This window comes from Pipistrellus hanaki (assembly GCF_964339955.1).
Source record: "Pipistrellus hanaki genome assembly, chromosome: 9".
Taxonomy (NCBI): domain Eukaryota; kingdom Metazoa; phylum Chordata; class Mammalia; order Chiroptera; family Vespertilionidae; genus Pipistrellus; species Pipistrellus hanaki.
The window spans coordinates 17,797,013-17,824,817 of record NC_140511.1 but is presented as its reverse complement, the minus strand read 5'-3'; the positions used below and the strand labels follow the sequence as shown (position 1 = coordinate 17,824,817).

The window sequence follows — 27,805 nt, the reverse complement described above, 5'->3', positions numbered from 1 at the left end:
AAGGAGTTAGCACAGCCCCCACAGGGTGAGGGCTCAGTCCCACAGATTACCCTCCTACTCCCCCAACCGCCTTTTTAGACACCAGCTTCAAGTCCCAGGTTGTCATCTTGTACTTCTGATCATTCAGGAGTCAAGACCAATGTGTGTGTGTGTGTCTGAATGCATAATAATCTGGCCACTCAATGTGTGTGTGTGTGTGTGTGTGTGTGTGTGTATCTTATTAGATCACAATATCACACCAGGTAAAGTTCTAGCGGACTAGGACATGGACATTTTTGGAGAACCATTCTGCCTACTACATTAGTGATACAATCTAAAAATGGCTCCAATAAAAAAAAATAGCTTTGGAGCACAGAGACCACCTGGATACTGATAAAAATGTAAGCAAGAATTCATAAAATGCCAAGGAAATCTTTTCTCACCTCACCCAACCCACAACCTTTAACCCGTGGCCACTGTTTGAAATAATCAGCCAGTGATCGCTGGACTCTTTTCCAGCTGTAGCACAGGTTGGACGAGATTTGGTAGCTGCCAATTCCTTTGAAGACCTTGCCTGTTCAAGCTCAGCCATGCCGGAGAATTCACAACACTGGTCCCCTGCTGGGACAGGCATTCCTGTTCCCTTTCTCTTAACCTGAGCAACTTGTCTCTGTTCTTCAAGTCTCAGATGCAGTATCACCTCATGAGTAAAGCCTTCCATGAAATCTCAGCTTAGGTTAGGCCCCATCCTAATTGTTTCTTTACTGTTTTTCTTCACTTCTGTGCTGTGAATTCCATGAGAGCAGGGGCTCTGTATTTCTCTGTATTCACAGAGCCGGACACAGTGTCAGGAATCAACTAGGCACTAAAAAATATTTGCTGACTAGGTACCAGTAAGATGGTACCCTTAGACTGGGTACCATTAAGATGATGGTAATAAGGCTCACTGTGGGTTGCTGAAGTTGCCTGCCAGTTTGCACTATTTCCACTAAGCAGGGAAGGAGAAATCCCAAAAATTCTGATCTCTAGGTAGAAGTCTTAGAGTGGTGAATGACTACAAAGGCCATTCCAAGCGAAACATCTACTTAGGCAATACAAGATCTGAAGCCGCTTGGTGAAGCTAGAGCAAGGACAAAAGAAGTGACATGTTCCCACCTCCTTCAGGACACCCCCATATGCCTGGTAGCTGCCTTCCAAGCGGTTCAGACTGAGTTGGTGCAGGTAAGACTGAGTTGTTAATGGATCCCTGCCGCTTGCTGCTGTACAGGCTGGAGAACTGGGCAGGCTTCCTTTATCTAAAATCTACATTGCCCAGCAGACCAGACCCCTATCACCCAGTCCTGTTTCAATATGCATGACAACTTATTTTGCATTTTCATTTTGAAGTTGAATGCTGCCTCCTGCACAACTCCTGCATACCTCCTACAGGGAATGTGCCCTTACGGAGAATGTGCCCTTACCCGGAATCGAACCTGGGACCTTTCAGTTTGCAGGCCAACTCTCTATCCACTGAGCCAAACCAGTTAGGGCCCTGGAGGCATTTTTTTATTTTTGCAGCAATTCAGCTAGGTAAACAAAGATGAAAATTTACATTGATTCTGCCTTTTAGGAGCCTACAACCTACCTGGAGCGCCTTAAACATATGCCACATAGAATACACTGTGAGACATTTTTACTAGGTCAGTAACACTCAGGGTTTTATTCCATTATGAACGCCTTTAATTAGTTTTCTGCCAGAATTATATATTTTGAAAAAATTTGAAACTCCTTTAAGTTGCAGTTAAGTAATAACTTATTTTCTGTCTCTAAACTGAAGCTTCTGATTAGCAAGAGAAAGTGTGTTAATACACTTGATTGGTATAATTATAGCTGGAGGCATATATAGGTGATGCTTTGGTCTGTCTTTACAGTCTTATCATGGGTAAATGTAGGATTTCTGTTTTTTTGTTTTTTTGTTTTTCCCCTTCAAAACCAACTTTTAATTATGGGAATGTTCAAGTAAAATTGGCGACTATTACCTATTGGATGTAGTGTCACCCAGTTTCAATAATTATCAACTCATTTTATTTCATTTATACCTTTCCACTTCATCCCTTCTGGAATATCTTAAAGTCAATCTAAGGCATCTTATACTTTCACAAATAACTTTCAGTATTCATCTCTAAAAGATAAGGACTTAAAAATAACCAAGTACTATTATTTCACCAAAATATGATATTCCTCAATATCATATATATCTAGTCCATGTTCAAATTTCTCCAATTGTCACATAATTTTCTAAGTAGTTTATTCAGTTTGTGAACATAGTTGGGGCTTGTGCAGGAGGCAACCAATTGATGTGTCTCTCATGCTAATCTCTCTCTCTCTCTCTCTGTCTCTCTCTCTCTCTCTCTCTCTCTCTCTCTCTCTCTCTCTCTCTCTCTCTCTTCCTCCCTCTCATTCTAACAACCAATGGAAAAAAATATCCTCCGGTGAGGATTACAGAAAAATAAATGAATAAAAAACAAAAAGGGGCCACATAGCAGACCTGACAAGCTCAAGCTCAAGGGGCTAGAGGGCAGGCCTGACAAAGTCAGTGACTGAAAGTCACTCACAGGGTGATCTGATCGTAAGTTGTAAATTGGGTAGGCCTTGGTGGGTAGTCACATCCCAGGCCTATAGCTTCCTTAGTTTGAAGCTTCTCGTTATCTTGTTGCCTGAATAGTATTTCTATTTTTAAAAAAATATTATATATCTTATTTTTAAAAATATATTTTATTGATTCTTTACAGAGAGGAAGAGAGACAGAGATAGTGAGATAGAAACATGGATCAGCTGCCTCCTGCACACCCCCTATTGGGGATGTGCCCGCAACCAAGGTACATGCTCTTGACAGGAATCGAACCTGGGACCTTTCAGTCTGCAGGCTGACGCTTTATCCACTGAGCCAAACCAGTTTCGGCATATCGTCTCTATTTACTATAAATGTTAAATGTTAACTGTTCTATGCTCACCAATGTAAAATAAGTTTGTATCTTTCCATTTTACTTTTTATCCAATGTTAGAGTTCTCCCCGCTTTGCTTTCTCCCATCTCTTTAATCTACCACCAGTGGATTTCATGTAATTTAGCTTCTCTCCTTTGACTCTAAATGTGTAAAAGTAAGTAACTGCCATATTGCCATTCTCAGGAACATTTTCTCATTCCATTCAGATCTTGCTTCCGGGCATGACCTCAGTTATTGGTGCAAATAAACTCTTATAAAGTTGTTTTTTTTTCTATAGGTTTGGATTTTCTTTCATTGACAAAATCAAAATGCACATGAGGCCCAGGCATTTGAAGTTTGTCATATCTAGATCTCGTTTTTCCTATAGGCTGCCCCTTATTCTTGGAGTTTATTTTTGAAGAAATAGTTCATTTGTTATGTAAACTTTTCCACATTCTGGGTTTTGCTGATTGTATCTTTCTGGTGGGTTTTCAGTATTTCTTTCTCAGAATAATGTGTCTAAATGCATAAAGTAAGACACAGAGCCTTATAATGGAAATCAATTGCATCCATTTATTAAAACTATTGGAAACTCTTTGTGATATGTTAATATATGTACTTCTTCTCTAAAAAACACACACACTTAAACAAGATCTCACAATGGGTCTTTAACTACCATGATTTTGGAGTAGTGATGGGTGTAAATGATGTTTTGAAATTTCAACAACAGCGGTTATATGATGGGAAAATGTCTGTGAGTTCTTTGGCAGCAAACTCAAGGGTACTGCTAGTACTAGTATAGTTTGTTGCTTCCATTTATAATTGAAGGGAATATTACATTCTAGTTAATTGCTGCTGAAAATCAAGATATGTTGCTTCCCCCATCCAAGTTCATAGATTCCCCAGAATATTTTCATGGACCTAGTCCATGAACATCTGTTAAAAATCCCATGATCCTCTTTTGCATAAATATTGTGTACTGCCATCACAAGGTACTAGGGTTTGCTTGTCTCTCTTTTTGTTATATGAGAAGCTATTGAGGTTTATTGCCTAGATTCATTATTTTATGAGGGGTTATAAAATGATATTCTGTTTCTGTCATTTTATTTTTATTTATTATCCACATCACTTCTATAAAGACAAACTCCCTGTCATTAACTCATTACGCCCATTAACTCATTGCGCTGTAATGTAATTTGAGTAGGAAGGGCAGAATAAATGTTTGCTCCCCCCCACCCCCCTTTATTTGCCAGTTTTCAAAACAATCTGTTGGTTCTCTGACATCCTCCAAAGATGACCAATGAGGTTTTTATTTTTTTTATTTTAAACTTTAAGTATTGTGATTAACTCATGGATTTAACCACAGTGGAGGTATTTCAATCCATTGCAATTGTTCTTATTGATGTCAGGATGTCTTTTTGTCACGACTCCACTGCTCTTTGGTAGTTTTCTTGCCACTAGGTGTGACAGGTGTTTCAGGCTTATTTTGTGCGTTCCTTACCCAGGTCTGCAATCACTCTCTAAGGAGGCCTCGTTCTTTTCAGTAGGAAGTATTATTTAGTTGCTATTTTCTAGGCACAGGAGTGTTCACGGGTATTGATAGGTCATGGTTTTTGGGGCTTTGCAGTGAACAGATAGGAAATGTACTTAAAAGTATATAAAATGTATTATGAGTTCATTCTTTCATGAATGCTCAGAATTATAGTTTATTTTTTAACTTAGCATATATATATATAAAATTGCTTTTTTACAGAGAGGAAGGGAGAGGGATAAAGAGTTAGAAACTTCAATGAGAGAAAAACATCCATCAGCTGCCTCCTGCACACTCCCTACTGGGGGTGTGCCCACAACCAAGGTACATGCCACGCCAGTCAGGTCCACTATTTTACTTTAAATTGAAAACACTAAAAATTAACATTTTGATTCCTATTAGCCCTATTTCAGTGCTTATTTGCTACATAACTAGAAGCTACTGTGTTGGTGCCCATATTGAGCATTCCCACCATCGCGGCAGGTTCCATTGGACAGCTCTGGTCTTCCCAAAAGGCGGGGTGAAACGGAAGGGAGGGAAGATTCGTTGGCTGCTTAAGGTGGTCCCTTAAGCCCATTAAAACAAAACAAAACAAAACAAAACAAAACAAAACAGAGTTTCTGAGGAGTTGACTAATGTATTCAACTTCCTAACTTTAATAAGAGATGAAGTTATTCTGGTTCAAAGTTTAATGCACTTCCCACTGTGTTTGGAAGGAACACTCCTTTCCCAAAGGCTACCTCTGGGGTGCAATCTCCACCCGCCTTTTACAAAACAAACCAGAAGTAATGCAAACCCCTGTTTCCACTTGCCTGCACCTGTTTCTCTTCTCTCTCTCATGCTTCCATCTTAAATTTAGACTCTCATTTTTATCTAACTCCCAAGCTCATATTCGTTTTGCTCTAAATGCCTTGAGTTCACATCTTATGGTGTCCTCGCTAAGGGTCCCCTATCTTGCATTTTAACATTATGGCATCTCAATAATTGACCGCAGCGCTTATTCATTAATTCAGTAAACATTTACTGAGCACCTACTGTGCATAAGATATAATGCAGTGGGGAAAAAAGAAAACACAAATTTTCTTTCCTTAGATGCCTTCCTTTTAAGGTAATATTTACACATACCTACATTTTCTACCGTTTGAAATTTGGCTTTCTTGGCCACTTTGAGTTTTGAAAATGTCCCAATACATCAGAATGTGCGTTCTTCAAAACTGCTAGCCGTTAGAATTAGGCGATACACTGATGGCTAAATTTTTGAACCACAGAAATGTAGATATGGAAAGAATATAAAGGTCAGCCAGGCTGCTACTCACTGTGTGAAGAAAAGCTACCATTTGCTTTCGAGGTTTCCAGCTTGCTTCTAATATGATTTAAAATGCTCCAGGAATAGACACTAGGTAATCTATGTGCTAAATATGAGGATTTTTCTCTAAATGAATATTTATTTTCAGACTTGTACTAGGATTTTTATAGAAGTGCTGGAAGTTATTCTGTTCCCAGTGTTTACAGGTGGCAGATGTAATGCATTTAAAAATCTCCCCAAAGAAGCTATGCTCTGTGGAAGTCTACTACTTGATCCTGCCTCTAGCGGACAAGGTGCAATCTAGCAGCACAGATTTATGGAGACATAACGTGAAGAAAAATAATATGATTTGCATTCAAACAATTCATTTTATCAGTCACTTGGAACTCTTTCTTCAAATAAAAGGGAGAGAATAATTCAGTGGTTTGCCATCCTATTGCCTAGTAGACTTGTTGAAAGGGCTTTTAAAAATAGGCTGATAGCCCTGACTGGTTTGGCTCAATGTTTAGAGCATTGGCCTGTGGATTGAGAAGTCCCAGGTTCGATTCCAGTCAAGGGTATGTATCTTGGTTGTGGGCACATCCCCAGTGGGGGGTGTGCAAGAGGCAGCTGGTCATCATTTCTCTCTCATCGATGTTTCTAACTCTCTATCCCTCTCCCTTCCTCTCTGTGAAAAATCAATAAAATATTAAAAAAAAAATAGGCTGATATTTGGACCTCATTTCCTGAGAACCTGATTCAGTTGGTTTGGGCTAGTCTTAATGGCACCAGTTTTTCTTTTTAAGCCTTCAATGATGATTTAATGCACACCCAGCTGAAGGGCTCCTGGTCTAACCTGACATTGCAAATGAACAAGAGCTAACGAAATGCATCAATCCCATCATTTTATGTAAACCGATGTGTTTGAATGAGGCAGAAACCGGTGTTACAGCCTTCCTTCATTGCTGAATCTATCTGGAAATTGTTTTCACAATTCTGGCCTGTGATCAGGGGTTCTTAGGTTTTCTGTAAGAAAGGCAGAGGGAAAATAAAATGCCTTCATTTTTTTCTTTTTTTCAATCCTTAAATTCATACAATATCTCCAAATAGTAATGTAGTCAGAAGGGACCTTGCTGAGGTTACCTTCTACCTGTGTGCCTACCTCTGCCCCAAATGATCCATAGCTCCTGTTTGCTCTGCTTTCTGCTGGCTGGTCTCCCCCAGTGTGAAGTCGCCTTGGGAAACATGTCCTGGAGTCGGACCATATCCTGCCTTTGAAGTTCACGTCAGTGGAGGTTCGTTTGAAGCCCTGGGACAGGATATATCCCATGGTTAGATGCACATTGTTTCTGGCAGCCTCCTTTAGAGAGGGACTGGTTTTGTTAAGGTATAAAGAGCCCCTGGGTTCAGTTCCCAGTTCATATGAATGGGACTTCGTGGTGGAATGCTTAAATGTGAAGCTATAAGTAATAAAAATTGTTTTGAAGCCTTTGGTATATCTCTCTACCAGAGTGTTTTTCTCTTCTTTCTCCTTTTGTTCGGCCTCCACCCTCTCCACCCCTTCTGTCTGCCTTCCCCCTCCCTCTTGCTCCCGCTCTTCCATTATGGATGAGGTCATTATGATTTGGAGCCAAGAGAAGTGCATTCTGTAACCTTAAATCGCCATACTCAATTTGTGACTCTCTTTGGCTATGCTTTATAGTTGGCTATACTTTATAGTTGGAGGACAGCTTGCTTAATTGGGCTGTTTTAGAATGCAAATATGAGCTTGCTGGAGGAATTTTGTCCATTTGTGAACAGGACACACTTATTATTCTCACTTATTTCAAATTTATAATGGTTTCCACGTCCATTATGGGATATGAATAACGGTCTAAGTTTGATTCTTGATAGGCTTTTCAACGACCTGTACTTTGGACAGCCAACTCATCCCCTGATGTCCCCGGAAGCAGTGTAAAACTGGTGGGAGAGAAATCAGCCCAGACTCCTTTCCCAAAAGCGAGGAGCGATGCAAGATCTCTTGAAGAAAGAGTTTACTAATATAAGCTCTGTATTGAATATAATATAAGAAGGGTATTGGGGGAAGGAGAAAGTGATACAGAAGGTAAGAAGATGTCAACTCTAAGGGATGACCTCACTTATCCTAAGACCATGAGCTGTAGTGGGGGCAGCAGATGTTTAATAATCAGAAAATTTGGGCATCAGCTCTGCTCCTGTGTGATCTTAGGCAAAACGCTTCCCTCTTCTGGGCCACAGTATCTTCACCTAAAAAAATGGGCCACAGCACCGAAGTTCTGCAGTTCTGAGACTTGCTTTCAGGAGAGGAGATATTTCCCTAGATCTGATTCTTGAAATAATTTTGAACTCCCTCATCTAGTCCTTTAACAGCAAAGGGTCCTGACTTCCTCTGCCTTTCCCTATCTGTGGGACTGTGGGTGAGTTTGGAGCCACTCTGAGCCTCACGCTCCCCTCGGTAATAGGAGTGGAGGAAGACTACTGTCCTCAGGGTGGTGATGAGAATTAGGTTGGGAATGTGTGCTCTGATGATGCCAACTGAACCATGAAATACAGGAAAACCGGAACCATGTCCTTGGCAAGGTTCCCTTCACCACAGGTTTCTTGGGGAAGTATGTGACTGGGGACCATGACACTTGTCTCCCAAAATGTACTTTTCCACTCCTGGCTTTGGCCCCACAAGACCATGTGGAGACTTTCTTTTGTCTAGGATAGGGCAGCCTAAAATCCAGAACCAGGGCCTCGTTCAGGAGGAAGTGAGCACAGAGGACCCTGCCAGGGATAGGTAGAGCATCTCTGAGAACACTACTGCCTCTGTGGGACCAAGATCTCAACCTTTTCTTCACCTGGGCATAAAATGTGCTTCCCTAGCCTAATAAAATGTCTGCCCCTGGCCAGTTCCTGCTATTGTTCCTCCCCGGGAAGGGTGGGGCTTTTCAGCTCCTTCTTTTTGAGATCAAAGAGCAAACAACATGAAGGAATATAACTTTTGAAGAGCTATCTGGCAAAATAAGGAAATTTGAAGATGCTTATGCCCTAAGACTAACAATTCCACTCTTTGATGTATCTTCAAAGCAAACAGTCCCTTTAGGCTTCGTGGCACAAATAGAAAGTCATTATAATTGTAGGTGCTCCAAGTACACTGCTTGCAGAGGATAGATGCCTCTGGTAGTCCCCAGCAGGCCATCCTGAGTCCTCACGACTCTTTACCTTAGCACATCAGTGACCCATTTGCACCAGTTTGCAAAAACTTACCCAGAGGGATTTTTGACAGTGACTCTGGTGGTTAGGAAAAGAAGGATTGATGAGAAGGGAACAAGGCAGAGAAGCAGTTAGAAAACCAATACAATGGCCCCGACCAAAGTGAGACCTGGCTGAAAGCCATGTCAGCGTGAACGGGAAGTAGAGAATGACATGAAAGACTCCACAAAGCCCAGCACACCCGTTAGCTCTCGGGAGGAGGTGCTGACATGATGTCTGGGTTTCTAGACTACATGGATGGCTGTGAGGCTACTGAGCAGGACAGGAAGACAGGATGAGAAACAGGTTTGGGGCAAGGGGCGAGTAGTGAGTTCCATTTGAGAGCAGTAGAAATTGAGGTGCCTGGGACCTTTCGGGAAGGGTGGGGGACAATGTGAGGCTTGGGACAGGTGGCCTCTAAGGCCTGCCCAGTGAATCTGTGCTTCCTCGTGTTGTTGTTCCTAGGGATCTCCTCTTCCTGAGTCGGGGTTGGGTAGGGGGGTGGGGGTGAGGGGGAAAAAGGAGGACCTATGCAATACTTTCAACAATAGAGATAAAAAACAAACAAAAAAGGCGCTGTGAATCTAACATGTAGGTAACATTGAAAACCCCTACTTCTAGTTGAAGAAATCAAGACGAGGAGAAGGAAAGGACGAGACTCTGCTAAACATTTAATAAACAGAAAGGCCTTAAAACAAGTTAAAACTGAGTTTTTAAAAATCACACAAACCCACTTCAAATAGTGTATCACATAGCTAAGTAGTCAAAATGATTTCTAAATGGGTGGACAGTAAAATGGAGAAATACGTATTTTTGTGATCAAATGTAAAAGAGAATAAAATCTCAAAATGCAACACTTTTACTCATGGCCGTGGACAACAGTGCGGTGGGGGAGAGGAGTCGGTAGAGATAGAAAAGGGCATAGAGGGGATAAATGGTGATGAGGAAATAATCCAACACTTTAATTTTTGAACATAAGAAGTAAGCAAAAAAATGGAATAATGACAAAACAGGAATAACTGGCATTTCCCTTTTCGTTGAGCACTCAAGTGTATGTTGTATGTGTGTGTTGTGCATGTTTGTGTTTGTGTCAGAGGTATAACTTACTTGCATGTTTTTCAGATTTCCTTCTTTGTTTTCTAGGAATATTTTGAAAACAATTGCCCTGGGTCAGATATTGTCTTTGTGTATATGTGGAACAGCCATTACCAGCCAGTATTTGGCAGAAAAATACAAAGTGAACACTCCCATGCTTCAGAGCTTTATCAACTATTGCTTGCTGTTTCTCATTTATACAGTGATGCTGGCATTTCAATCAGGTATGCTGAGTCTGGGAATTAACTTTTTTCAATGACCTATCTTCATTTAAAAATGTGGTTTTTAGGCATTTAAAAAATGAAACATGAGGCAAAAGTAAGAACAGGAAAAACTATTGCTGCCTTTATAAATGCCATTAGAAAAGTATGACACCTCTGAATTCTGTGAAAGTACGGATTAGAGATTCATGCATAAACCCTAGCATTGTTGATTAAAATAAGTAGCACCAAACTGGAACAGTAGAAGTTGTCAGAAAAATTAAAAGTGTAAATGCTATTACAAGTTAGGTTGATAAGATTAAGAGACAATATTAAAAGCACTTCAACAATGAGACATCATCTCATACCTGTCAGAATGGCTATCATCAATAAATCAATAAACTATAAGTGCTGGTGAGGAAGTGGAGAAAAAGGAACCCTCGTGCACTGCTGGTGGGAATGCAGACTGGTGCAGCCTTGGTGGAAGACAGTATGGAGTTTCCTCAAAAAGTTAAAAATGGAACTCTCATTTGACCCAATAATTCCACTTCTAGTACTATATCCCAAGAAATCAGAAATACCAATCAGAAAGGATATATACATCTCTATGTTCATAGCAGCACAATTTACATTAGGTAATATTTGGAAACAACCTAAGTGCCCATCAGTAGGTGAGTGGATTAAAAACTGTGGTACATCTACACAATGGAATACTATACCACTATAAAAAAGAAGGAACTGCCCTAACTGGTTTAGCTCAGTGGATAGAGCATCGGCCTGTGGACTCAAGGGTCCCAGGTTTGATTCCGGTCAAGGGCATGTACCTTGCCCATGCATGGATTTCGTGCACTGGGCCTCTAGTAGGGTGTGTGCAAGAGGCAGCTGATCAATGATTCTCTCTTATTAATCTTTCTAACTCTCTATCTCTCTCCCTTCCTTTCTGTAAAAAAATCAATACAATATATATATTAAAAAAAAAAAAAAAAGAAGGAACTTTTACCATTTTCAATAGCATAGATGGAACTGGAGAGCATTATGCTAAGTGAAATAAGCCAATCGGAGAAAGATAAATATCACATGATCTCACTCATATGTGAGATATAATGATCAACATAATTTGATGAACAAGAATAAATCCAGAGACAAATGGCAGGGGAGGGGTGATTAGAGAGCAACCAAAGGACTTGTATGCATGCATACGAGCATACCCAATGGACACTGATACTGGGAAGGTGGGAATGGTTTGAGGGGGGAATGGCCTGTGGTTCTCACTACCTTTATTTCCTTGTAGGTTATCTTACAATAAGCATTCCAATCTATGTTCAAACTCTTCTGTCCTGTGATGCTAGATTCTCTAAAGAAGTGAATCGTAGTTAACTTGAATAAATAGAATTTGGTGAATAAAAGGTGTTTCTTCAATGGTGCTACTAAGTCTTTTTTCCAAATTTATAACTGATGTACTTTTCTCTTGAAAGAACATCTCTTTTTTAAATTTTATTTTTTTGAAAGCACATCTCTTTTAAAGTAATGATCATTGCAGAGTTTCCTTTGAAGAAGCCCATGAATGGAGGTTACATATATAAAAGCCTAATATGCAAAGTGCCCCTTTGGGAGATCGACTGACTGGGAGTTCAGTCTCTTGCTATGATGTGTGCGCTCACCATCAAGGGGTGGCATGGAATGAAGGAAGGCCCTGGGCCGGCAGCTGGAAGCTGGGGAAGGGAGGCCCTGGCCAGCAGCCAGCAGTTGCTAGGGACCCTGCCCATGCATGGATTTCGTGCACTGGGCCTCTAGTGAATTAATAAGAAAACGTCGCATTTCTTAGGATAATTGGTAGCTTGTCAGGAATGGCAACATCCAAACCTGTTTTAGATGCTATATTTCTGTCACAAGGAAGAAGGGAATTTAACCACGTTTCTCTACTTACTTTCTCTCTGGTGTTTCCATTGAACAATTGGTCTGTGATGACACCTTAGCTGGGTCTCATACTAGAAAAATTTGATTCTGCTGACCTGTTGTAGGAATTTGTAGAAGCTATTGTACGCATTAGGAGGGGCCACTTCCAAAATACACAGTAAATATAAATAAACATGCACAGCTTCATTTTCCAAGTCACATGTACTAACCCAGATTTCTTTCCACCAGGCCCCGACAGCCTTTTCCACATCTTGAAAAGAAAATGGTGGAAGTACATTCTGCTGGGCCTAGCAGACGTGGAAGCAAATTACCTGATTGTCAGAGCGTACCAGTACACGACTCTCACCAGCGTCCAGGTGCGAGGGAGTCCCTTGACCAGTTTGGATTAGTATATAGTTTTAAGAGAAGAATCCGAACCCACATGTGCTAACCTAATTTTGTGGCAAACCTGTTCGCTCAAAGAAAACCCAAGCACAGGTGGATGCTATCTGTTTTCAGAGGAGCATATGCGCTGATGAGTAAGCACCTGGGGATTAGGGAACTTGCACACGAGTTAATGAGTTCCCAAACTGCAAATGCTGTAGCATATTAGAACCGTGTCTTCCCAAATAAGCATAAATATTTAGTTGGCAACCGATGCTGCGATGTTGACGAGAGCTCTGCTTTATACGTTGCTCAGACATGGCATAGAAAGTGGCTGCACATTTGTGCTACAGAAAAGTGGGAGGTTTGCAAGTGGGTATTCAAACAGGAGCGATTGGACGGAACCTGCTAGATCTCTTGGGTAGAGATGGTAGCCAAAGGCAAAGCTTGTATCCTTATTTGTTTATTAGTTTTTGCTTGATTGAAAGACATCTGTTCCTATGCAACAGGATTTTTTAGCCGGTGGAGTTGAGTTAGACCCATTCAGTTGCCTTTTTAAAATGGAATTTGTTGGGTGTGTGTGAATCTAATAAACAAAGGAGACATGGATGCATGGAACAGACTGACTGCTGTCCGAGAGGAGGAGGATGGGGGGCTGGATGAAAGAAGGTGAAGAGATTAAGCAAAGAACATATGGGAAGGGGGTGGGGCCGTAGAGGTGAGCAAAGGGGGCATACATGGGGATGGAAAGGGACTTTGCTTTGGGTGATGGGTGCGTGATGCAGTTGTAACGTTAGGAAACTGTGGGATGTATCGCAACGCTGAGTCACCAGTACTAACAACAAGATGTTTTATAAATGGAGGTGAAAGTGAGATAGATGCCATTGCCAGGTTTAGACTTCACTGTTTAATGAATTTATAACTTTCGGATGCTTTGCTTTTCTCATTATGTAAAACAGAGATGTTTTATTTGATCTCCAAATTTTAGGAATGTAGAAAAAATTGAAGTGAGATGAGACTTACTTCATTTGGAAAACATAAGGATAGATTGGAAACTCAGTATTTTCCCAGTGTGCATATACATTAAGTGCTGGTATTACCAGAATGCATTTTATTAAATGCCTTCTTTTCTGTCACATGGTGCTAAGCATGGTCCATAGCAGACCTTTTGGGTTTTGACTGGCATGAGTTTCAAATCCCTGATAGAAACTATTTGTTGTCAGACATTATAGGAGGGACATGGAAAAACCCAGAACTTCATAAAAATTAAAACCAGAAGTTAGTTTCTTAGAGGATGAAGTTCATCACAGATAGTATTCACTGTACTTTAAACAAATAGCATTTTCTAGTCACATCTACCCTCATAACCTCACACATAATTCAATTACTTGACTATAATTTCCAGAAACTTTGATCTCTGACTAATAATAATTAGAAGATTTGAATTGGTGCAAGGTCTAAACACAAAGGTGTGTTAAAACACTTGGACTGGGATTTTTGTGACTGAAGTTCATGCCTTATACTACCCAAAATGTCTTGTAGCCTCTTAGAAAAACCTAAGCATTTGGTTGTCAAAAGTTATGTTCTTAGGGCTCTAGCAAGGGGTATATTTTTATTTTTTTAATTTATTTCCCCCCCCATCACCATTTATTTATTTTTATTTAAAAATATCTTTATTGATTTCAGAGAGGAAGGGAAAAGGAGAGATAGAAACATCAATGATGAAAGAGAATCATTGATTGGCTGCCTCCTGCATGCTCCCGACTGGGGATTGAGCCTGCAACCCCCGCATGTGCCCTGACTGGGAATTGAACCGTGACCTTCTGGTTCATAGACTGATGATCAACCACTGAACCACACTGGCTGGGCTAACTCAATGCTATACTTATGCTTTCCCTGTCCCCTCAGGGTCTTACTTAGTACCGTGCTTTCTATGCCTGCACAATAATTTATAAAGATCAAATTAAAATAGGGGGACTCCTGGAACTGAAAGCATCAGAGTCACAAACAATACATTTTGAAAAGGAGGTTCCATGTAGATAAATGGCTGGATGTGCTAGATATAAGATAAGAAGTCCTGGAGTTTGGGAGTTGGAAGAGACGTGTGAGGAGATAATTTGGTTTGACCTCTTGATGTCGTATTTTGGCTTAGAGGGTGACTGGTGGTAACTCACACAGTTGGTGGGGGGCCGGGGGAGTCTGGAACTCTTACCATGACCTAGGCCAGTGGTCAGCAAACGGTGGCTCATGAGCCACATGCAGCTCTTTGGTCCCTTGAGTGTGGCTCTTCCACAAAATTCCACAGCCTGGGTGAGTCTATTTTGAAGAAGTGGCATTAGAAGAAGTTTAAGTTTAAAAAATTTGGCTCTCAAAAGAAATTTCAATCATTATCCTGTTGCTATTTGGCTCTGTTGCTTAATGAGTTTGCCAACCACTGGTCTAGGCAGTTTCCTTTATATGGCCACTCACTGCCCACTAAAATTGTTAAAAGTAGAGCAAATTTAAGTTTGATTTTAAGATACAATTCAAGGACAAGGAGTCTCCCGTGAGAGTTTTCAAGAGACTCTTTCCTTTTTGCTTAAGGAATGTAGTTGAGACTTTAAGTCATTAGGGCCAGATTCTGCGTGTCTCCTGGGACAGGCTATTATCATTTGCATCGTTCAAGGCTTTGTTATCCAGGCAGGCTGGATGAAGCATTTAGGAGATTAGAGTTCTGCAGCTGCAATAAATAACAAGGCAAGGTGCCCATTCTTTCACAGGCATCTGACTCCAGGAATGACTGCAGTGAAAGACGGTTAGCCAGCAGCAGTGGGCAGGATCTAACAGGCTGCCGCTGGAGATTCAGGGGCCTGCCCTGTCCAAGATTAGACAGACATAGAGAGAATCCAGGACAAGGTTAAAAACAAGAAGATATGCAAAAAACAAAAACAAACAAACAAACAAAAACCAAATCAGCAGATTGAAGAATATTATAAGGACTATCTTTTATCCTTGAATTTTCAAAATTTGTGAGGAACTGAGCTAATGAAATCTCTGTTTTTCCTTTATCTTACAAGTGATTTTGGATTTGCTATAATTTTGTCACTCTTAATCCCCCTGCTTTTCAGACTGGCAATAGTAGGGTGTAGCAAATATTTTCTGGACCCAGGATCTACAGGTGATGACAAGCCAGAGTATTTGCTCTGAGCAGGTGTTTGTCTGATAAAGTGAGGTTGGACTCTGGCAGGGAGATGGTGTCTTCTTGCTTTCTCATAATAACCAGGAGTTGTTTTTTTTTTTGTAGCTCTTACCCCAATGGCAGCTAAATATCTGGCTGTGTGATTATGTATGCCACGTCTGTCTAGCCCTGTGTGAGCTACTGAGGACAGGGCTGGGGGCTCTTTTTCTCTACATTCCAGCTTCTTTCCGTGTTTTCCATTCTGAAATATTTGTTGTCCGAGGGAATGGGTACAAGCAGGAAGGAAAGTTTGCTTATTGAGCTTAAGGATAACACACAGGAGGGAACGTGGAGATTATTTGCATAGGCCCTTGGGCAGAATTCCTGGGTTGAGCAACTATCTCTCAGACTTTTGTTTGTTTGTTAATCCTCGAATGAGGGTGTTTTTTCCATTGGTTTTTAGAGCGAGTAGAGGGGAGGAAAAGGAGGGAGGGGAGATATAAATACAGAAAAACATCAATCTGAGAGAAACACATTGATTGGTTGCCTCCCATATGTGCCCCAACCAACCCACCAGGGACCAAGGATTGAACCCTCAACACAGGCTGGGAATTGAACCTGCAACCCTATGGTCCGTAGGCCGACACTGTAATCACAGAGCTGGCCAGGGCTATATCTCTTTGATTTTTATTTTATTTATTACTAGAGGCCCGGTGCACAAAATTCGTGCATGCATGGGGTGGGGTTTCCCTTAGCCCAGCCTGCACCCTCTCCAATCTGGGACGCCTAGAGGAATTGCTGGCTCCCAACCACTCATCTGCCTGCCAGCCTGATCATCCCCTAACCACTCCCCTGCCAGCCTGATAGACACCTAACTGCTCCCCTGCTGGCCTGATTGCCCCTAACTGCCCTTCCTTGCCGGCCTGGTCACCCCCAACTGCCCTCCCCTCCTGGCCTGGTCACCCTAACTTCCTTCCCTTGCCAGCCTTGTTGTCCCTAACTTAAGGTGACCAGATCATCCCGCTTTTGGCGGGACAGTCCCGATTTTCAACAATTTTTCCCACGTCCCACGGCATTTTAAAAAAGTCCTGATTTTTTAGAAAGATTGGAAAGACTCTTCCCAAAAATCGGGACTTTTTCAAAATGCCATGGGACGTGGGAAAAATTGTTAAAAATCGGGACTGTCCCGCCAAAAGTGGGACGATCTGGTCACCTGTACCAGCCTGGTCGCCCCCAACTGCCCTTCCCTGCAGGCCTGATCCCTTCCAACTGCTCTCTCCTGCCAGCCATCTTGTGGTGGCCATCTTGTGTCCACATGGGGGTTGCCATCTTTGACCATATAGGGGCGGCCATCTTGTGTGTTGGAGTGATGGTCAATTTGCATATTTCCTCTTCATTATATAGGATTATTATTATTATTATTTTAATGGTATTATGACAGGCAGCACTCAAAGGGCACTATATTTTGCTTTTTCTCTCTTTTTTTTTTTGTAAATATATTTTTATTGATTTCAGAGAGGAAGAGAGAGAGAGAGAGAGATGGAGACATCAAAGATGAGAAAAAATCATCGATTGGCAGCCTCCTGCACACTCCACACTGGGGATTGAACATGCAACATGGGTATGTGCCCTGACTGGGAACCAAACCATGATCTCCTGGTTCATAGTCAATGCTCAACCACTGAGCCATGCTGGCCAGGCATAATTGCTAACTTTTATTATTACTTAATCACTTATCTTTAGCTAATGAGAGGTGTTCTAAGCTGTCTGTTTCTCCTTCCATGCAGCTTTTGGATTGCTTTGGAATTCCTGTGTTGATGGCTCTCTCCTGGTTCATTCTTTATGCGAGGTACAGAGTGATCCATTTTGTTGCCGTGGCTGTCTGTCTGCTGGGCGTCGGAACTATGGTTGGTGCAGACATATTATCAGGGAGGGAAGACAATTCAGGTAAGACTGTGTGACTTCTTTCTGGTTCAGTCCCAGAGAAAAATGTTGCTTAGGTTTTCACTTTTATTTTTTAAATATACAGTACAATGCAGGAAACATGTCCTGGTTAACTATCTTTTCAATTTTATTTTCAGATTTACTTGCTTCTGGGTATAGTAACCATTTCCACAAAGCACTCTTTATGTTCTACCTGCCCACAATTCTTGTTCCTTTTTTCACACTGGTTTTGTTTCTTTTCACGAAATAAATTTCTTTATATATTTGCAATCTTCTTCTGGTCCATACATTTGGATTAGTTATTAGAAAATATAATGTAGATTCTTTTTCTTTTTTTCTTTTTAAATCAAATAGAGACTTTGTGTCGACTCTATTGATGAAAATACTTTGATATTCTTTGGGTCAAGGTTCAGGCAATTGATGGTGTAAATCTCAATAAGGTCTATGAGTTCACCTAATCTACCAGTGACTTAAATATCTCCATTAAGAGAGAAATGACCTTGCTTACCTACCTTCCTTATCATTATAAATTAATTCCCTTCAATAAATTCCATTATTTCTCATGCCATAGAATAATTTTCTGAGACCTCATATTAAGGCATATACCACAGTCTATTAGTCTCTTGAACCGTCAAAATATGAAAAATCACAGCAGAATTGTGCCAGAAAGTAAGAAGATCAAGAGTCTTTAAACTTCTAGAAATCAGGGTTTCTTCTTCCTTAAAATCTTAATCTTAAGTGAACACTAGCCACATAAACTCCTCGGAGCAAGCTAAAGAGGTTTTCCTATTGATGATTGTTCCTTTTTGTGGCTTGTCTTCTTGTAGGCAGTAATGTTCTGATTGGTGACGTCTTGGTTCTTGTCGGGGCTTCCCTCTATGCCATTTCTAATGTGTGTGAAGAGTACATTGTGAAGAAGCTGAGCAGACGGGAGTTTTTAGGAATGCTGGGCTTCTTCGGAACAATCATCAGTGGCATACAGCTGTAAGTCTAAATTTTTCCTTAAAAACAAAATTAGCAAGTATGTCATAGGTTATTACTCTCCAACTACTAATATTCCTTATTTATTTAGCCCAGACTCACATTTAAAATCAGTAACTTGCTCTAATGAACAACGTAAACATATGAACAAAAATAGAACCAGAGACATCAAGCAGACTGTACAACCTATGAGGGAAGGTGGGGGCTGAGGGGGTAGGAGATCAACCAAAGGCTTGTATGCATGCATAGGAGCATAACCAATGGACACAGGCAGTACGGGGCATGTGCTTGGGGATGGGAGCAGCCAGGGAGAGGTCAATGGGAGGAAAAGGGAGACTCATGTAATACTTTAGATAATAAAGAATTTAAATTGAAAAAAAAAAAAAAATCAGTAACTTGCTACCTGTATATTAGAGGATTTTTGAAATGTTAAGAATTATGTCTCATTTTCTTATACCTGTGGTAGAGGCAGTACCAGTAAAGAGTCTATCAATTATTTCCAAAAAATATTAACTTCCTATCCAAAGGGAAAACACAATATCATATTTTTCTCCTATAGCTGACTGCTATTGAAGAGTGCTTTAAGACAGTAAAATATGTGCTTTAAGACAGTCAAATATGTTTATGGGTCTTTTTGGTTTTATTCTTTGTCATTTAAAATAATATTTTTATTGATTTCAGAGAGAAAGGTAGAGGGAGAGGGAGAGGGAGAGGGAGAAGGAGAGAGAGAGAGAGAGAGAGAGAGAGAGAGAGAGGGGGGGGGGAGATACATCTATAATGAGAGAGAAATATTGATCAGCTGTCTCCTGCACGCCTCACACTGGGGATCAAGCCTGCAACTAGGACACATGCCCTGACCGGGAATCAGACCATGTCCTCAGGTTCATAGGTCGAATCCTCGCTCAACCACAGAGCCAGACAAGCTGGGCTCTTCTTTGTCATTTTTTTAAAAAAATAGTTATTTTTATACTCTAAGAAAAATTCAAAAGTCAACATAATTCCTTACCTTATTTGAAGTATAGCAACTAAGTGCTTATACAATGGTGAAAACTGGTGTGCGGGCCTCTCTGTGACCTCTTGCTTTAACCTTAGATTGCTTGTGGAATATACGGATATTGCCAGCATTCATTGGAACTGGAAAATTGGTATGTACATGAATGATCATTCTTTTTAGACAGTTTTAGTCAGTATCCTTTCCTATGACTAAGACACACATCAAGAGATAAATACTTCATTTTAATAATAGGCATTTTTATAAAATCACAGAGTAATTCATACTTAGGCATTTTTGTAAAATCACAGAGTAATTCATACTTAGGCATTTTTGTAAAATCACAGAGTAATTCAAGACACACTATAGTGGTTTGCATTGCGTTTTTTCCGAGAACTTGTAAATGAACCTCCATAGAAGTTAATTTTTAATCTTTGCCTTCAGGAATAGCCTTTCTTTACCAGGAATTCTGAACAAGAAAGACCTTTGTCACATTAGCTTTCAATTACTAGAACTGTATCTTCAGTGTGCAGACTTTTTGTGAAGGTTGTTTGCTTGATTATTCAACACCCTGTTGAATTTTTGAAGTCTTTTACCTACATCACATCTTGCTGTTGTTGTTGTTGTTGTTGTTGTTGTTGTTCTCCTTCTTCTTCTTCTTCTTCTATTTTTTTCTCTTTCTGTGTGGGTGTGGTGTGTATCATTTGCAATGCTGATACTAACAAGGGGCTTTGTAGATTGTATGTTAAAGGACCAGCAGTTTTAAATGGCAGCATTTTTTTTTTTTTTTTTTTTTTTTTTTTTAGCACGTTGCCTTCTGATTTCTTCCATGTTTTCACAGCCCTGCTGTTCGTGGCATTTGCCCTCTGTATGTTCTGTCTGTACAGCTTCATGCCACTGGTGATTAAAGTTACCAGTGCCACCTCAGTGAACCTGGGCATCCTGACAGCTGATCTCTACAGTCTTTTCTTTGGACTCTTTCTCTTTGGCTATCAGGTAAGTAAATAGAATCCATGTTCAAATAAGAACACTTTGGTTCGTCCAAAAGAAGGAGTAGGTTTCTTTAAGACTTTAGACCCAAAAGTAAAACCTTCTTATCCTCTTGGCAAAAATTTTATTGCACAGTCCTCATTCCCTTTGTTATTGCTTCCAAGTTGGAAAATTGGCCCAAATAAGACTTGTTTTTCTAGGTTTTTCTAAAAGGTGAAATGCAGTGGATTTCCTCTTTGGTATGGCCCATAACACCATTGCATTGGAAATGCTAATGCATGCTGCCTGGTGATAAACAAGAAACCCCAGAGCTACTGTTGACTTTGAGAGACCATCTCAGGTTGGGCATCCTGAGCTTTCCCCCCTCCAGATTTATTGAGATACTAGAGGCCCAGTGCACAAAATTTGTGCACTGGGTGGTGTCCCTCAGCCCAGCCTGCACCCTCTTTAATCTGGGACCCTCGGACATCCCTCTCACAATCTGGGACTGCTGGCTCCCAACCGCTCTTTTGCCTGCCAGCCTGATCACCTCCAAACTACTCCCCTGCTAGCCTGATCAGTGCCTAACTACTCCCTTTCCAGCCCATTTGCCCCCAACTGCCCTCCCCTGCAGGCCTGGTTGCCCCCAACTGCCCTTCCCTGCTGGCCTGATCACCTACAACTATCCCTCCCCTTCTGGCCATCTTGTGGTGACCATCTTTGCCCCCAGGGGGACTCTATCTTGTGTGAGGACAAGAGGGTCAATTTGCATATTACCTCTTTATTATATAGGATAATTGAGAAGTGTATAAATTTAAGGTTTACAACATGTTGGTTTGATACACTTGCATGCTGCGAATCCTACTACACAGATAGAGTCTGTGGTACCCGGTGGAAAGGAAGGAGATCATTGTATTATCATGCATGTAGTGATGGTAATTTTATATCTAGAAGGGACCTTAAAGGTAATTCAATCTAGTGGTTTTTCAGACTTTTTCTGTCTCCGAAACCTCACAGCATTCCAAAGAATAGCCTGCTCCCATTAGGAACTGCTCTTGTTACATGTAGTAATTCTCAAGGAGAGTGGGTGGGAGGGAATGGATCAGTGTCTTCAAGGGAAACAGGAGAGCAAAGATAGTGTCTCCAGAGAGTCTGCTTCACCTTCCCTCGAAAATTACAGAATGAATGATCTCATTTTAGAAGTGAGGAAACAAAGGCTTATCAGTCTTACAGTGTAGTCTTCTATGCACTGCATGTTTTTTCTTGTTGTCATGAATAAGATGTGAATCTCAAGCTTATTTATCAAGGTAAAGTCTCATGCATTAGAAAGAACCAAATAGGGAGATTTTTTTTTTCTTCTATACTTCACAGCTAATTTAAAAACTCTTTGGACAGCAGTTCTCATACTTTTTGATATCAGGACCCCTTTAAATGCTTAAAAATTAAAAATTTAAATGCAGTTCACTTATTTCTATGATTTATCATATCAGAATTTAAAACTGAGATACTTAAACAATATTTATTAACTCATAAAGAAAATGAAAAACATATGTTAGCATAAAACATTTTTTTAAAAAAACATATATTTCCAAAAATTAAAAAAAAACATAGTAAAAATGGTATTGATTCACAATTAAAAAAAAATCTCTTTAATGTTTGGCTTAATGGAAAATAGCTGAAATTCCGCATCTGGTTCTTCATTCTGCTTTGTGATATCACACATCATGTAGTCTCTGGAATCTTCCATTGTGCGCTTCTACGAGAATGAAGGTGAAAAAGGCAAATTGCATGTTGGTGTAATTATAAAAAGAGTTTTGACCTTACAAACTTTGACCTTCAAGAGTCTTTAGGCCACATTTTGAGAACTGCTGCCTTAGAGATTCGTCTTTCCTTAGCATACCTGCAGTGAATGCTTCTGGACCTGTTTGCTCTCTTTGCAACAAATAGTTAGGGTGAACACATAGTTGGGATGGTGGCTGTCACTTGGTAATTTTAGTTTCAGCAGGGAATAGCAACCATATTTCTTGGTTTTTGAACAATTTTGTATCCAGGCAGAAATCTTTGGCACTGGTTTTACACTGTGCCCAGGAATTGGCTATGAACTCACACTGCCTCGTTCAGTGGATTCTCAGACATTTCTACGTAAGGAGTGGAAACTATTTTGCCTTGCCAGGTACACGTGACAAGAATCAGCTGTTAGTTATCTTTGCAAACTTGCTGGTTAAGGTATTCCTGAACTAAGATTGCCCACAGCTGCCCTCCCCTGCTGGGCTGATTGCCCCCAACTGCCCTCCCCTGCAGGCCTGGTTGCCCCCAACTGCCTTCCCCTGCAGGCCTGGTCACCCCTAACTGCTGGAATTGCTCTTGTTACATGTAGTAATTCCTGAACTAAGATTGCCCACAACTGCCCTCCCCTGCCATCCTGGTTGCCCCTAACTGCCCATTTTTTTATTTTTTATTTTTTTAGCAGCATTAAACAGTAAAAAATTGTCAAAGTGAATCAGAGTGACCCTGACAGGCTTAGATTTCTTTTCCTATGAGAGTGAGTTGTTCTGTGGTGCTGAGCTTGCATTTCACAGAGCCACCACTAGAAGATGATGGTGTTTCTATTCTGCAGTTCAAGGCCAGTTGATAGCTACCAGAGCCCAAAGAAAGCCCGAGTCCAACAGTGTGACTAATGGCCCTGCTCACCTGTGCTTTTTTTTTTTTTTTTTTTTTTTTAACTGAACCTACTGATTTAGCTTTAGTAGTTTAACTTTAACTGTCCCTCATAAGTAAAGTAATGTCCCAGGAGGAAGTAAGGTTAAAGAAATAAAAGCTTAGAGGTAAAAGTACCCTTGTCACTACCAAACTGCTGGAAGCTCCCTTAATGTAAATATTTGCTCCTTAACTGCTCTAACTGTACTATGTGAACACCCTTCTGTGTGCCGTTTTCCCGGCCACATGACTTTAAATTATTCTCCAAATTGGAGACTACAAACTGTAAATTCCTTTCTAGCTGTTTTGATTTTTGTTTCCTTGACTCTGCATGCCTAGCAGTTCACTCTTGTATCAGATCAGATTTCGCTGCTCTTGGTCAAAGGTCATTTCAAGACAGAGCAAAGAGCGGGTCTTCTGTGATTTTCAGAGTCAGTTACAGACGTGGGAAACCAAATATGAAGCATAAAGAAGAATAAAGAAGATACCTAGCATTTTTTTTCTTTTTTCTTTTATTGTTTGAAGCATTACAAATAGTAGTATATATGTCTCCTTTTTTCTCCCCCTTGACCTCCCCCCAGCCTCCTCTACCCCCCCACATATGCCCTCACCTGCCCCCCCCCCTGTGTCTTGTATCCATTGGTTATGTTTATATGCATGCGTACAAGTCCTTCGATTGATCTCTTACAGCCCCCCACCCCCAGCCTCCCTTGCCTTCCCGCTATAGTTTGATAGTCTGTTTAATGGTTCTTTATCTCTATAACTATATTTTCCCTATTTCTTTTCTTTGAAAAATCTTGCAACTGCAGACTAGAAATAAACATATAATAACAAAAACCGTTTGAGTCCCAATTTCAATGTCCAACAGTTCTGAGACCCAGTTTCAATGTCAAATAGTTCCTTATGTATACATGTCATCAATGATATCTGGATGATGGACAGATGGTGGCAATGCAGGTTCGACCCTCTCTGGTAAAAATAGTTTTAAAAGACAGAATCATAAGCCCAGTGTACCTCCAATTATTAAAATTGTAGTATCTAAACAAACTGGCTCTGATTTTTTGAAACACAGTTGAAAAAGAGAATTAAAATTTTCTACACTCATCTGTGTCAGAGTCTGCCTCCTTTGGAACTGATCTTGAGTAAATACCCATTGAACAGAGTATCCACAGAAGCTTCCTGTATAGATCCAGACACAAGGGCAGAATTTTAAAAAGAGGAAAAAAGTTAGAGTGTCTAATTTAGGAGATTTACCGCACTCCCTATCCGTCTCTCTCTTCTAATACAGGTGCCTCGATTTAATCACCTGTCTTCTTAAGAGGGACAGGATGCTTTTTCTTCTAAATATTTAGAACCATCAAACCAAACAGGACATGTTTGAATAAGTTACGTAGGTTCTCCCTCAATTACTGAATATTTTATAAGAGAGCATGGTTAACTTTCATAATACCAACCTAAAAAGTTCAGGGTACCTACTCTAAATAGCTTTAACTTTTTCTACCTCTAATATTCTCTGAATCCCCCCCCCCCCCCCCCGCCACTACCCCAATAAACATTATTAAACACCAGCTATGCATAGGGTACCGTGCAGCATATTAGATCCAAGAATTAAAGGCAATGGTAACTTGACATTTACACTGGCTTTGTGTCACCACTGGATCCAGTGAAGGCTTCTCTGCCTTGGGGAGGGCTGTGGCCCTTCCCATACTTAAGCAGCTCTAAAGGCTCAAGGGTAAGAAGTAATTGAGCGTCACCCTTGAGCCAATGGTGACCCGCAGAAGCCCCCAGCTGGAGATGACCAGAAATCTACCTAATGCCCTAACTGGTTTGGCTCAGTGGTTAGAGCATTGGCCTGCAGACTGAAAGGTACCAGGTTCGATTTTGGTGAAGGGCATGTATCTTGTATGTGGGCACGTCCCCAGTAGGAGCTGTGCAGGAGGCAGCTGATTGATGTTTCTCTCTCATCGATGTTTCTAACTCTCTATCCCTCTCCCTTCCTCTCTGTAAAAAATCAACAATAATAAAAGATATATATATATATAGAAATCTACCCAATACTCATTCTAAAACCTACTTAGCTTTTTCTTTTACCATGGAGAGTGTATCTTGCTTTTTCTTCTCTCTCTGTGTCTCTCATCCTTCTCTCTCTTTTCCCAACCCATTCTGTTTTGTTATTGTTTTTCTTTGTTATCCCCTGATTAGAACTGTTTTTATTGGGCATGCTATGAAATCTAAGCTAATTAAAAATATTTATTGGCTTGAATTAAGTAGCACCCCCCCTATTTTTAATTTGCAATCAGGTTATCAGGGCCACTTATAAATTGTGCTTGTTTGTTCCAAAGAAAAAAACCTACATGATTCTGGGTATTTAATTACACACTCATTATGCTGCATAGTTTCCCTAAGTTTTATTACATCCTTCTTGGTCAGTCTTTCCTTATTCTCTTTCTGTGTTTTATTTTTCATATTTTTCTGTGTTTTATTTGTTAAAAACAAATACTAATTTCCTTAAATTTGAACTTTTGTATGGACCCTTAATTCAAATATGCAGAGTACTTATTATTAATTTACTTAATTTTATTCATCCTCACCCAAGGATAATTTTCCCATTTAATTTTTAGAGAGAGTGGAAAGGAGGTAGGGAGGTGGGGAGAGAGAGAAAGAGAAGGAGAGAGAGAAACATCGATGTGCGAGAGACACATCAATTCGTTGCCTCCCACATGCGCCCCACCAGGACCAGGGATCGAACCTGCAACCTAGGTACGTGCCCGTGACCGAGAATCGAACCCACGACCTTTTTGGGTGTACAGGATGATGCTTCAACCACCTTAGTCACCTGGCCAGGGCTGTGCACCCACATTTTATCTTAGATTCTGTGCTCCTGTTTCACACCAATCTTGGAAGCTGTGCCTTGGGTCTGAATTGGGATCTCTACTTGGAATCCACTCACCTTTCATTCTCTTAATTAAGTGGGGCTGGTTGTGTGGTGGGGTGCCGCTAGGTTGTCACAGAAAAAGGCAAGTTCCATTTCCTGGAGCTGAAGGTAGCCAGTCGGCTGATGTGCGGGGCACGTGGCCGGAGACCAGGCGTTTACACGTACACAGGAGGGTTTTGGCAAGAGGCAGCTGCAAAGCTGTGTGTGCGTGTGGGCGCATCCTCCTCAGCTGTCCTTCTCTCCTCCTAGTTTTCGGGGCTCTACATCCTGTCCTTCACCGTCATCATGGTGGGCTTCATTCTGTACTGCTCCACCCCCACGCGCACGGCGGAGCCGGCGGAGAGCAGCGTGCCCCCGGCCCCCAGCATTGGCATCGACAACCTGGGCCTGAAGCTGGAGGAGAGCCTCCCGGAGGCCCACTCCGCGTTCCTGTAGCTGGAGAAGAAGGGGCCCGCCCTCCTGGGGCCTCCTGGGAAGCGGGGAGCTGCCGCAGGGACCAAGCAGAGCGTCTGCCTGCTGGGTGGAAACCCGGAGAGTTACCCGACTGAGAGCAAACACTCGTGGCATCAAATGGGGCCCATCGGTGAGATGCTACAAAGGGCTGTCTCCCCAGTGGAAATGCCGAGATGAAGCAGAAGCCACGGCGAGGAGGACTGGGCTTCTGGGTGTGTGAGGACCAGTACTGTGAGTGTCAGGAGACAGGGGGTGGGCCCCATTCTGGGGCCTCGGAGGCACAGGTGGGCGAGCAGGATGGGGCAGAGCCCACCACTGAGCCAGCCTCAGCACAGGGCTGGCTAGGAGGGGCTGTGGTCAGGAGGAGGGGCAGTCCAGGGCAGTTTTAGAGTAGGTTTCCTCTGCTGGGGGCTTCTCGGTTTTGTCCTTCTGAGGCAGCCGTTGCCACAAGCCACAGCTGAGGCCTGGGGACTGATGGCACACAGCAGGAACGTGGGGGTGGGGTGGGGGGTGGGGGGGACAGAGCCGGGGAACCGTGATCACGATTGAGACACAATCGTGAGCGCCGTAGAACTTTGAAGGGGAGTGCTGCAAACCTAGGAATCCTCTCTTCATGGTTAAAGAGGATGCCGCCCCATTTCTTACAACCACCTACGCTCCGTGAGATTTTTACGATACTCCTTCAATGAATGTGTTCATAGGCAGCATCATTATGATACCTGCGACCAGTGTGCAACTTTACAAAAACTGCATGTAAGCTTTTTTTTTTTTTTTCTCAAATAAAAATATAATAAAAGAACCTGAGAGTAAGTGTTCACATTATTAAACGATTTCTGATTTTATGGAAATACACCCACTGTGGTTTTTTTGGTTAACCAGTTTCCCTTGTTGGTTTATTTTATTTTTTAAAATATATTTTTATTGATTTCAGAGAGGAAGGGAGAGATAGAAACATCAATGATGAGGGAGAATCATTGATCGGTTGCCTCCTGCACATCCCACACTGGGGATTGAGCCCACAACCCGGGCATGTGCCCTGACCTCATCGAACCGTGACCTCTTGGTTCCTGGTTGATGCTCAACCACTGA

At 41.4% G+C, this 27,805-nt stretch overlaps 1 protein-coding gene across 1 annotated transcript in view; it reads left to right on the top strand.

Annotated features, from left to right (window-relative positions):
- Nucleotides 1-27,507, top strand: part of SLC35F2 (solute carrier family 35 member F2) — a 39,574-nt gene extending 12,067 nt beyond the window's left edge. Inside the window, exons 2-8 of the mRNA XM_084895153.1 lie at nt 10,158-10,333; nt 12,455-12,582; nt 17,534-17,693; nt 18,518-18,674; nt 19,764-19,816; nt 20,504-20,658; nt 26,513-27,507. Coding sequence (XP_084751279.1) covers nt 10,158-10,333; nt 12,455-12,582; nt 17,534-17,693; nt 18,518-18,674; nt 19,764-19,816; nt 20,504-20,658; nt 26,513-26,698 — 1,015 coding nt within the window. The 3' untranslated portion in view covers nt 26,699-27,507. The remainder of the gene's footprint in view (nt 1-10,157; nt 10,334-12,454; nt 12,583-17,533; nt 17,694-18,517; nt 18,675-19,763; nt 19,817-20,503; nt 20,659-26,512) is intronic.
- Nucleotides 27,508-27,805: the final 298 nt, after the last annotated feature.